The sequence below is a fragment of the Chiloscyllium plagiosum genome, chromosome 1 (genome assembly GCF_004010195.1).
Source record: "Chiloscyllium plagiosum isolate BGI_BamShark_2017 chromosome 1, ASM401019v2, whole genome shotgun sequence".
Lineage (NCBI taxonomy): Eukaryota > Metazoa > Chordata > Chondrichthyes > Orectolobiformes > Hemiscylliidae > Chiloscyllium > Chiloscyllium plagiosum.
This window is the reverse complement of record NC_057710.1, coordinates 129397176-129409264: the sequence shown is the minus strand read 5'-3', so window position 1 is coordinate 129409264 and position 12089 is coordinate 129397176. Positions and strand designations below refer to the sequence as shown.

At 38.8% G+C, this 12089-nt stretch overlaps 1 protein-coding gene across 2 annotated transcripts in view; it reads left to right on the top strand.

Moving 5' to 3' along the window:
• LOC122553141 (myozenin-2-like) overlaps nt 1–7050 on the top strand; it is a 37633-nt gene extending 30583 nt beyond the window's left edge. For both annotated transcript variants that reach the window (XM_043696733.1, XM_043696724.1), the window contains one exon: nt 6603–7050. In XM_043696733.1, coding sequence (XP_043552668.1) covers nt 6603–6837 — 235 coding nt within the window. In that variant the 3' untranslated portion in view covers nt 6838–7050. The remainder of the gene's footprint in view (nt 1–6602) is intronic.
• The last annotated feature ends 5039 nt before the right edge of the window (nt 7051–12089 follow it).

Genomic DNA, 12089 nt, shown 5'->3' with positions numbered 1-12089 from the left:
GATAATGAGAGGCATAGATAGAGTCGATAGCCAGAGACTATTTCCCAGGGCAGAAATGATAATCACGAGAGGTCATAGTTTTAAGCTGGTTGGAGGAAAGTATAGAGGGGATGTCAGAGATGGGTTCTTTACACCGAGAGTTGTGAGAGCATGGAATGTGTTGCCAGCAGCAGTTGTGGAAGCAAGGTCACTGGGGACATTTAAGAGACTACTGGACATGCATATGGTCACAGAAATTTGAGGGTGCAAACATGAGGATCAATGGTCGGCACAACATCGTGGGCTGAAGGGCCTGTTCTGTGCTGTACTGTTCTATGTTCTGTGTTCTATGTTCTGTAAGGCAAGCCCTTCAGTCCAGACAGCATCCTGGTAAATCTTCTTTGCACCCTCTCCAAAGCCTCTGTATCTTTCCTATAGTCGGGCAACCAGAACTGGATACAATATTCCAAGTGTGGTCTCACCAGGGACTTGTAGAGCTGTAGCAAAATCTCGCAGCTCTTAAAATCGATCCCCCTGTAAATGAAAGCCAAAACACCATATGCTTTCTTAAAATCCCTATCCACTTGGGTGGCAACTTTGAAGGATCTACGTATGTGCACACCCAGATCCCTCTGTTCCTCCACACTGCCAAGAATCCTGTCTTTAATCCTATATTCAGCATTCAAGTTCAACCTTCCAAAATGCATCACTTTGCATTTATCCTGGTTGAACTCCATCTGTCATTTCTCACCCCAGCTCAGCATCTTGTCTATGTCATGCTGCATCCTGCAATTGCCCTATCGATAGCACTGCCAACCTTTATGTCATCTGCAAATTTACTAACCCACCCCTCAACCCCCTCATCCAAGTCATTTATAAAAACTACAAAGAGCAGAAGCCCAAGATCAGAGCCCTGTGGGACCCCATTCAACACTGACCTCCAGGCAGAATATTTTCCATCTACAACCACTGTCTGGTTGCCTTCTGTCAGCCAACCAATTCTGAATCCAGATAGCCAAATCTCCCTGTATCCCATGCTTCCTGACTTTATGAATGAGCCTACCATGAGAACCTTATCAAATACCTTACTGTAGTCCATATACCTTACTGTAGTCGAGCACATCCACTGCTCGACCTTTGTTGAATGATCCAAAGTTCATCCACCTCCAGCTACAGCTCCAGCTCCCTATCGCAGTTCCTGAGGAGCTGGAGTTGGATGCACTTCCCACAGATGAAGTCAGTGGGGCACTAGTGGTGGTCCTTATCTCCCACATCCGAAAGGAGGAGCATACAACTTCCCGAACATCCATTCCCACTGTTCTGAATTCCCAAAGAGACTATTGAAAAAAAAACTAGTCACATTATCAAATTGGCACACATAACCCTTTTTGGGGGGGTTAGATGTGTGGGATGGGTGGGAGACACCGCCTAAGTAGATTTTTGGGTAAAGCAACTGCCCAAATATATTACCTCATTTACTCAGCAGTCTTGTGTCTGCTCCTGCTCAGTGTGCACTCTGCCTATACAGTTCCAGTAAAATAGACTCTTGATAAATAGTAATGTTCAAGTGAAACACTACCAATCATGATTCTCCACTCTTCACTCTTGGCCAAACCATGAAGCCTGTTAATGTATTTTGTCTGTGGAAATATTCAGTGCAATGTTGACAAAGTAGAATTCATGCAGGTTATCGGTGATCAATATACATTAAAAGTAAAATATCAAATAGGAAACCGATGTAAACTAGGTCAATACACTAACGTTACTTGAAACTTATGGGTTAATGCTACAGTTTATAATTCTAAAGTATGACTTGCAGACAGAATTTGGAAGCTGCTGGAATTCATAAATGTAATAATGAGGTGAGGTCAGCTCAGAAAATACTTGTTAGTTAATTCATATTAATAACTTGTGAAACAATAGGAGGCTTTAGTTTCTTGAAAACAAAACATTATAACAGTTTTCTAAGACTTAAATTGACCTGTATAGTTTAACTTCAGTACATGTTAATGAGGTGCCTCAAATATAACATGGAAATATTACAAAGCATTTAACACATTTTAAAAGCCTTATCTTAGAAAGTATTTTCTCTTTACCAGAGGGCAGATATTCAGTATCTGTAAAATGTCTTCAGTTTAAATATATCCCAGTACATCATTAATAGTGTTCTTCATTGTCAACAGAAACAAATTTAGCATACCTATCAGTAAAATTACAGGATAAAGATAAACTCAAGTTGTGCCTTCTTACTGTGACTTGAAGGCAGAATCAACAGTTAAAACTGACATTAATTGAGGAAAGAAGTACAAACTTTTAATAAATAGAAATTATGGAAAGAATTTTGGACACTAACAATGAATAGTTAGATTGTCTTTTTGAGGAGAATCTGTGAGTCAGCCGGTGTCTCTCGCCAGCTGGCTGGAGACTTTGTGAAAGACCTGTGTTGTCTCTTTCAGGGAAGGCCAGCTGACCACACACCAATCAGGTAGTGTTAAGACCAACTGGATTCAAAATGCCAGGATTGCCAGTGGTCAGGCCTCACTCCCACACAAAGTCTTGTGTCTCAGTCGGGTGTTGCCTTTGATCAAGAGACACCCCTTTTCCAAGGAGACACGTTGCCTGCAGGATAGCAGAGTCATGAACAGCACATTGTGACAAGCCCATCTGCAACTGCATTAATCTTTGCAGTTCCAGGTTAAGACTTTGCACAGTTATTATTTAGCCACTTAAGAGGCTCAATAGGCAGCAAAACAAGATGGAGAAAGTGAAGATTGTAGATACTGGAGTCGAAAAGTGTGGTGCTGGAAAAGCACAGCAGGTCAGGCAGCAACCGAGGAGCAGGAGAATCGATGTTTCGGGCTTGAGCTCTTCGTTAGGAATACAGAACAAGATGTTTCATGGTGAAAACAATAAATACTGGAGATCACAGCAGGTAAGGCAGCATCCATGGAAAGAGAGCAAGCTCTGATGAAGAGTCAGCTAGGTTTGAAATATTAGCTTGCTCTCTCTCCATTAATGCTTCCTTTCCTGCTGTGATCTTCAATACAGATTGCAGCATCTACAGTAATTTGTTCCTGCGGTCAGTTCTGCTATAACCTGGTAGTTCCGTTCTCATAAAACCCCGTGTTATAAGAAAATCATGTAATAGCAGCACCATTTAAACTAATGGGACTGAAATCGTGTTATAACCAATACACATTTTAAAAGTTTGTGCGATTGAAACAGTGTCCCCAATTTGTCAATTATGTTACAGCAAATTCGCATGAACGAAATGTGCGTTACAGTAGAACGATCTGTACGTGGTCAATGATGGGCCTTCCTGTACAGAACTTAATTCTGACAGAAGTGGCAAGGTTTCTATATATAGCACCATCCTGCACAATTAATTGCCCTTCCTCCCTCCAAATTCACCATCTCTGAAAACAAAAGATTCCATACTTTGCCTTTAAAAATGTTACTGGGGTGATACCTTTGCAGTAATACTATAGAGGTTTTTAAACTTTCTTCTGTTCTTTTAAACTTAGATCACTATTTTAGAGAAATCAGATACTTATCAAGGAATGCAATAAAAACAAAGGGAAAAGTTTTACTTGACCTACCAAGTACTTGCAATCAAACACAGACATTTGCATTTAGGCTAAATAAAATCATCAGCTCTCAGAATAGCAGTCCGAGAGTACATGAATGGGAGATATTTTATCGATGTTTTAAGAATAGTCATATTTTTCAGCAGTGTAGTAATAATTTAATTGGAGTGTTAAATTAGAAGTTTGGCCTTGGAAAATATAATGCACATGTACAATACTCAAGAGCCACATTTATCAGTGTTTCACCGGAACTGTGGAATGATTAGATTAGATTCCCTACAGTGTGGAAACAGGCCCTTCGGCCCAACAAGTCCACACCGACCCTCTGAAGAGCAACCCACCCAGACCCATTCCCCTACATTTACCCCTGACTAATCCACCTAACACTACGGGCAATTTAGCATGGCCAATTCACCTAACCTGTACATCTTTGGACGGTGGGAGGAAATCGGAGCACCCGGAGGAAACCCATGCAGACATGGGGAGAATGTGCAAAGTCCACACAGACAGTTGCCCAAGGTATATCTAAGGAAAAATAGTATACTGTATATACACGGCACGGTGGGTGGCATGATGGCACAGTGGTTAGCACTGTTGTCTCACAGCGCCAGAGACCCGGGTTCAATTCCCACCTCAGGTGATTGACTGTGTGGAGTTTGCACGTTCTCCCCGTGTCTGCGTGGGTTTCCTCCGGGTGCTCCGGTTTCCTCCCAAAGTCCAAAGATGTGCAGGTAAGGTGAATTGGCCATGCTAAATTGCCCGTAGTGTTAGGTAAGGGGTAAATGTAGGGGTATGGGTGGGTTGCGCTTCGGCGGGTCGGTGTGGACTTGTTAGGCCGAAGGGCCTGTTTCCACACTGTAATGTAATGTAATCTAAAAAATCTTACACATGAAAATATATTGTTAAAAATCTACATTTATTGTTTATCCTCATCAATATATAATCAACCACATGTTTTGACAACAATGTTTTCAGGAGATCTTGCTTTCTGGCTCATTATATTGTCTTTCCCCATTCCCCCAAATCAAATTGGACTCTGACATTTTTTGCAGTAGAGCTTACATTAAATTCACATTAAATTAATCTCCAAAAATGCCATCCATTTTACTTTCATGGTAACAAGAGATTTAGTTGAAGTAGAAGTTCCCATTGCAATTTTATGCAGTTTTCTTCTTTCTTTCTGTGGAATAATGTGTGTTTGCCTGGCAAAATTCACTCTTGAGGGAAAGCCGGAATGCAAATGTCTGACTAAAATAGAATTTAAATCCAAATCACATTGTTGAAAAGTGATGCAACTATTAAGCTGATGTAATGTCGTTTCTTTTCAGCATTTTGGTAACTACTTTAAATAGCCTGGCAAGTTCAAAATTTTCCATGCTTCTCCATGTTAGTAGGCCAAATACTTTGCAAATTCTATGTTGCTAGTAAAAGGCAGCATGCAACAAACAATATGTCCAATGCTGAAGTGGCTCATACCTGGTTACTGATGCATGACTTCTTTAAGTAACTTTATTAATGCGAAACAAAAAAGATAAATTGCTGGAAAAACTCAGCAGGTCTGGCAGCATCTGTGGAGAGAAAGCAGAGTTAATGTTAAGTCCAGTCACCCTCCTACAGAACTGTTGTGAAATTTCAAGTATTATTCGTTAATTATTCGGTGACAATTCCTTTACAAAGTTGTGAAATTTTATCTCTTTTTTTCACACTTCTTCCATCTCTTTTTTATTCAGTTTTTCTTAAAATAATCCTTCATTAAATGTAAGTTTTGTTCAGATATTGCTTTCATTTCCCCTTTATTCTTTCAATCTTAAAGAAAAACATAGTTAAAGTTTTATCAGTAAATATGTTTCATTTCTCTGTTTTTATGAGTGTTGTTTCATCCTGGACTTTAATAGTATTCATGTGATCAGGACCTTTGCCATTCTAATCTGATGAATCATTCCTGTATTGCTTCAGAAATTAAAATTTTACTTTCATGTCTAGTTGTGATATTGCGATATATCTTTCCGGGCCTGTTTTTTAGTGATTAAACTACGGTTTATGTTTTTTGTTATTGAAAACTAATTTAATTTATGACACATATGTGTTATCCCCATGTCCCCCTTTTTTTAAGTATCCTATTCTTGTTAGCTGTGATAGAGTTATTTATGTTTAAGCCCTACATATATCTTTATCTTTGAATATTAATACCTATGTGTTCTGCCCTATTTAGTTACACTTAATTCTCTAACAAACCTATATTTATAACCAGATACTGTTACATTCTAAAGGGGACTATTCACCTTACCAATACCAAAGCAAATTAGGTGTGCAAAATCAAGGGTCAGAATTTAATGCCCTACCTCATGGTTTATTTATTGGCTGGGCAGTATTAAAGTGGGTGGAATGCTGCCCAACCATCTTTCTGCCTCTGCCTGATGGCCACTTAATGCAGTGGACCTTCCTGAAAGTGATAATATGGATCTCTCACTGATTGTACAATAAGCTAAACTCATGTTACCTGCATTAAATTCTGCCCTGGGTCAGCAAAAATTTATCCCCCAAATTTCTAAAATTAAATTAAAAATCTACCACTATTTGCATTTCATGACTTCAAAATTGAAAAGGTGAGAATCATTTATAAGTTACATTTAGAATGCTGGCGGTATTTTGGACAGGTAGCCTAAAATACTTGCCTTTCAATGGAGCATTTCAGGACATCAAGATGCTGCAGGCACTTTGCAACCAATTAGCACTTTTGAAATGTAGTTACTGTTGTGATGCAGCCTATGATCTGAAGCATGGCTGTCATATTAGCATATTCAGACTCACTTTAGATTCACAGCAGAATGGAGGGAGAATATAGGAAGGAAGTGATCAGAACTTTCAATTAAAACCAGTGAACTTACATGAGTGCTTTGGAGTTTCAGACCAGTAATGCCACAGTATTGTAGCTGTTATGCAAAATACTTCAAGAAGATCAGAGCAAAGTTAGAGGTAACAAGGGGTAACTCAGTTTGTTAGTGTTTTCCTAAATTTTTACTTCTAACTCCACAGAGTTGCAACTCCTTATGGTGGTTTTGATAGAGCTTCCAAAATCATAAGTTTCAAGTTACCAAAACTGGATTTTGCATTACTGGAACCAGAGCTCAAGTTGCCTGTTTTCCAAGATGGTACTGCTGGTCGGCCAAGCTTCAACAGAACTGCTCAAGGTTGGACATCTAACAACGTTCCAATAATATTTGATGATCTGCCTTTGGAAGCAACCATTCCTGAAACAGATGATCTTTAAAATATTACTGTGCTCTTGCTTACAGACAAGGCATTTTTCTTCAATATAAGTAGATAATAATGCTTTATGTCAACACTTATATCAAGCAAACAATAGTCCAAATAATTATAAACTTTATATACTGAAATATAAACCCCAATGCTCAATGTTTAGTCAAGCCAGGATTTCTCCCCACCTTTGTAAAACAATTTGATTAAACATCTTGTAAACTTATAGTCTCAATTGTTTGCAAATTCATTAAACAATGCAGTTATCTTTTGGCAAAAACTTACTGTTTATCCTAAAGAAAATATAGGACATTCAGCTGTCAACAAGAATGAAAATGTTTCCGACCTTTTGCTTTCTCCTTTTACTTTAACTTCTCTTTCCTTGTATTATCTCTCTTTCATTTAACAGAAACGAGAGCAGATATTTTGTTCTATAGACAGGAATCAGCTATCAAGTATCCAACATTAGGCTTGATGAGGAGTGTTAGCAATTTTAAAGTAAATCACATCCTAGTTCAAAGATGCTGTCTTCCAAAATTCACAGTCAAGTAGTTTTACAGGTCACTGGAGAGGGACAGAAATAGAATCTGTGACTGACTTTTCCCTTTCTATCTCCAATTGCTGTTTGAGGTGTATTCCCATTACCAATGCCTCTGGAGAACATTAGTTGTGTGCAAGGATTAAACTCAGAATTGTTTCATTTCTGTGGTCAAGACCTCATCAAGCAGAGGGGATGTTTACAAAGTTTCAATCCAATTTCTTTTCAATAGGTTTCTAAAAGTTGACTCACAATATTCTTGTTACAGTGCCAATGAACTGAGTTAGCCTTTTCCTGACTGATTGAGCAGTTGTTATTGCAACTACAGGAGTTGGAAATATGTCTGGTTCTTATCTAACTGGGTGTGGTAGGATAGTATTACTTTAAAATATACTGCTGATTAATATTAAAGTGCAATGAGAGGACAAATTAGCTATAATTCCAAAGAAGCATCCATGCAGAAACTGGAAGTTTTATCAGGTTGCCCTTCTTTTAGCTTAGCATTAATTTTAGTCATTGATATGCTTTAAGCTATGACAAGCAGCAGCTAAAATTATATTGGAGTGTGAATATTTCAAGACTTGTCACAGGATATGGAATGATAACAAATTGCTGTCCCAACTATAACGTCTTCATAACACAATCAACAGGGGAAATCTATAATAGTAAACAAAAATAAATGATGCAATGTAACAAAATAAAAACAGAAATTATTATTGATCTGTGATGCTTCTGTCACTGTTCAAGATTGTAGATTGCAAAATTCTCAGGCTGCATGGCTACTACAGCTGCAGCATTAGTTGAAAGCCACTTTGCACTGACATTAATACAGTAGCACAGATTGTTAGAATCTGACTTGATACTGGAGTAAAGAAGTGAGACTCTTTATTGTGCAATACAGTGCAGCACAACTGGATCTTGAATCAATATTGTCCAACCAGTACAATTACTTCACTCCATCAGAAGCATCCTCCAAAGAAACCTCACTGATTTCCAGCAAATTATTATTATCGACTTCAGAATATTATATTGATTCTGCAAATAAGTGACCTTTCTCATTTTACCACTGGCAGAGAAGACTTGCAGAATATATAGTTACTACACAGCTTTCAACAGCAATTTTGAATGGTCTATTAACTGTAGCATCCAATACCTGATTAAACTTGCTTGATGTCTAAATGTTATTTATGGATATTGTGGTTGGTTTAAAAAATGCATTTAGCACCTTATTACAACTCTTAAGTTCTAAAAGTGCTTTATATGTAATAAAGTATTTTGAAGTGTATCACTGTTGCTATGCTGAAAAACATGAAAGTCATTCTGTTCATAGCAAGATCCTGTGAACATTACAAGCTGAGCCGCTTTTGGTGACGTTAATTAAGGATTAATTTTAGCCAGATAACTAGAAGAACTTTTGACTGTTCTTTGAATAGTATCAAGGGATCTTTAGCATTCTTTTAAATCAACAAACAGTTTCATATCTCATTCAAAGAATGACATTTCCAACAATGCAGTACTCCCTTAATTCTATACTAAACTATCAGCTTAGCTCATAAATTTAAATCCTGGAGCACAGTTTTAAATTCTGGAGCATTTACTTAGCACCTTGATGGAGACATCAGAAATGAGTGAAGCTAAGTGTTATAGCACAATTTAAACAATTTTCATTCTCTGCATCTGTGCCAAATGTTGCATATCTGATTTGCAGTAATGCCAAAAATCCTTGACTCACAGAAAAAAAATCATTGCTCCAGTCAGCACTTCTGTATTAGATTAGATTCCCTACATTGTGGAAACAGGCCCTTTGGCCCAACAAGTCCACACTGACCCTCCGAAGAGTAACCCACCCAGACCCATTTCCCTCTGATTAATGCACCTGACACTATGGGCAATTTAGCATGGCCAATTCAGCTCACCTGCTCATCTTTGGTCTAAGGGAGGAAACTGGAGCACCCAGAGGAAACCCACACACAGGGAGAACGTGCAAGCTCCACACAGACAGTTGCCCGAGGCTGGAATCACACCTGGGACCCTGGTGTTGTGAGGCTGCAGTGCTAACCACTGAGCCACCATGCATATTATTTTTAGCAATGATGCTGAAGTAGACTTTTTTCATATGCAGTATTGAAGATTGTTACTTGAAGAATAATTATCAGGTTGTAATCTCTGAATATTAGTCACATTGTGATTGTGCTAATTGCTGTTCTAATTGCTTTTGTCACCGATACTCAGTCCAGCAGCTTTTTGACGACTAATTCAGACAACTTTCTTTTGAAGACCATATTAAGTCTAACTTGGGAGGTTTTTGTCTTACGTTTGCCCTTCACATATGCTAGACTTGTTTATGATGAACTTGCAAGTTGTTGCTCATTGGCCTTATCCTCAAAAGCCATAAACCCATCTTAAAGGCAACAGAGTCAGGCCTGAGCTTCTGGGTCATTTTATGCTCAAATTAAATGTCATAGCAAACTTGCAGTAAAAACTTTAATTATCCATCAAGCCAGAATGTTTTCTTCAAGTATTTGCAAATCTTCACACTGCTGCAGAAAGAAACTTAACATATTTCCATTTAAAACACATCTGGATGGGTACCTGAATATGAAGGAATTTCGAGGGGTATGGGCCAAGTGCTGGTAAATGGGACTAGATTAAGTTAGGATATTAGATTAGATTACATTACAGTGTGGAAACAGGCCCTTCGGCCCAACAAGTCCACACCGACCCGCCGAAGCGAAACCCACCCATACCCCTAACCTAACACTACGGGCAATTTAGTATGGCCAATTCACCTGGCCCTGCACATCTTTGGACTGTGGGTGGAAACCGGAGCACCCGGAGGAAACCCACGCAGACACGGGGAGAACGTGCAAACTCCACACAGTCAGTCGCCTGAGGCGGGAATTGAACCCGGGTCTCTGGCACCGTGAGGCAGCAGTGCTAACCACTGTGCCACCGTGCTGCCCACTAGCATGGATGGTCAGCATGGATGAGTTGGACCAAAGGGTCTGTTTCTGTGCTGTACATCTCTATGACCATATATCTGATCAACTTGTAGCAGATAAGATTGTTGTGTATGTCTGAAATATGGTTTGGAAATTTATTTTATGTATAGTGCACATTTTGCAAATATTCCGTGTATTCCAGATCCTTTTCAACATTGAAAAATATTGTTAGGCAATCATTTAGTCATGCAAAATAGCAATTGTAACTTAATGAAAACTAAGACATACTTAATGCAAAGTGGCTGTTTCTGGTGATCTTTCATGCATGTATGCAGAAAGTGAAATTCCTGAAAATATGCATTATAAATTTTTGCTGAAGAAAAATTTAATTGGAAAAATCAAATTTCCATACATATTTCTCATGAATGTTTAAAAATCAATTCTAACATCCACACATGAGCATGTACATAAAATGTTATTTTACTAGGTTAATATCATAGCCACAGCTTCTTCATCATCCAGCATAAATGAATGAGCCTGTAAAAGGTTTTTTTTAAAGTTCAGAAACAAATAGATTATCTAAAAGTATTTATCACAGGAGATCAGGCCATCATTGCTAGAACTCTGTATTTGATGATTACATTAAGTGACATGATTGTTAGAGGAAAATTGGCTCCTCAATGTCTCAGTGTTTTAACACAATGGTTTGTGTGCCATCAGTCTAGATTTCCCAATGGCCAGATAATTGCTTCTAAAGTGTACATGCAGGTTGTCTATGGGGACCCTGCAAAACCCCCAACATAGCTGAGTTAGAAGGAATTACTGGGAAATTGACGATTCCACTACGTAATCCCCTAAATCTGGAACCCTCCAAAAGTATCCATTTAAATTCACTTGCTACCCTAACTGCTGGCATCCTACCCTCTTGCCATTTGGCATCCTACCCACCTGCCAGCATTCTCTTTTCACTTGGCACTTCACCTATCAGATGCCAGCAGTTAAGTTTTAACAACTGATTTTCCAGCAAGTGTTGAATCTCTTCCTACCTGAGCTTGATTTTGGGGGCTACACCTATAAGGATGGTGGGGGTTCTTCTCATTTCTGACTCTGTTACATCCAGCTACAGCTCTTAAGAAAACCTTGTACTTCCTAGATAGTCTTACAGGGTCTTCCTGTTGAAACATGACAACTCATTATCTAACTGTCCCAGTATTTCTGTGTTTGCTTCAAGAACTGTTTGTCACTTCATCTACCTAATTCTTGGTAATGTCTCTGTCATTCTCCACTACTCTTAGTACTCTTGCCCCTCCTTTCCCTGTTCCCTATGATGATACTGTTTGAAATTGTTTGTCTGACATAGCTGATACTTCCTCCTATGATCAAATTAACTATCAGATATGTCAGTTTACTAAACTTCCTGACAACCCTGCATGGACTACTAAATTTCACATTCAGAGGTTCATTGTGCGAAGGCAACAATAGCAATACTTCAGCTTCTACTTGAAACATTCTAGTTTTTTTTATCTGGAATGTTTTTCTGGAAGAAAGTGAGCACTGCGGATGCTGCAGATCAGAGTCAAAGAGTGTGGTGCTTGAAAAGCACAGTCAGTCAGGCAGCACCCGAGGAGCAGGAGAGCTCCTGTCTCCTGCTCCTCAGAGGCTGCCTGACCGGCTGTGCTTTTCCAGCATCACAATCTGGAACGTTTTTCTGTCTATTCTTTCATTTTTATTTGCGAAGCATTCAAATGCTCTTGTGCTATCTTGCATGCTCCTGTAAGTCTTTCT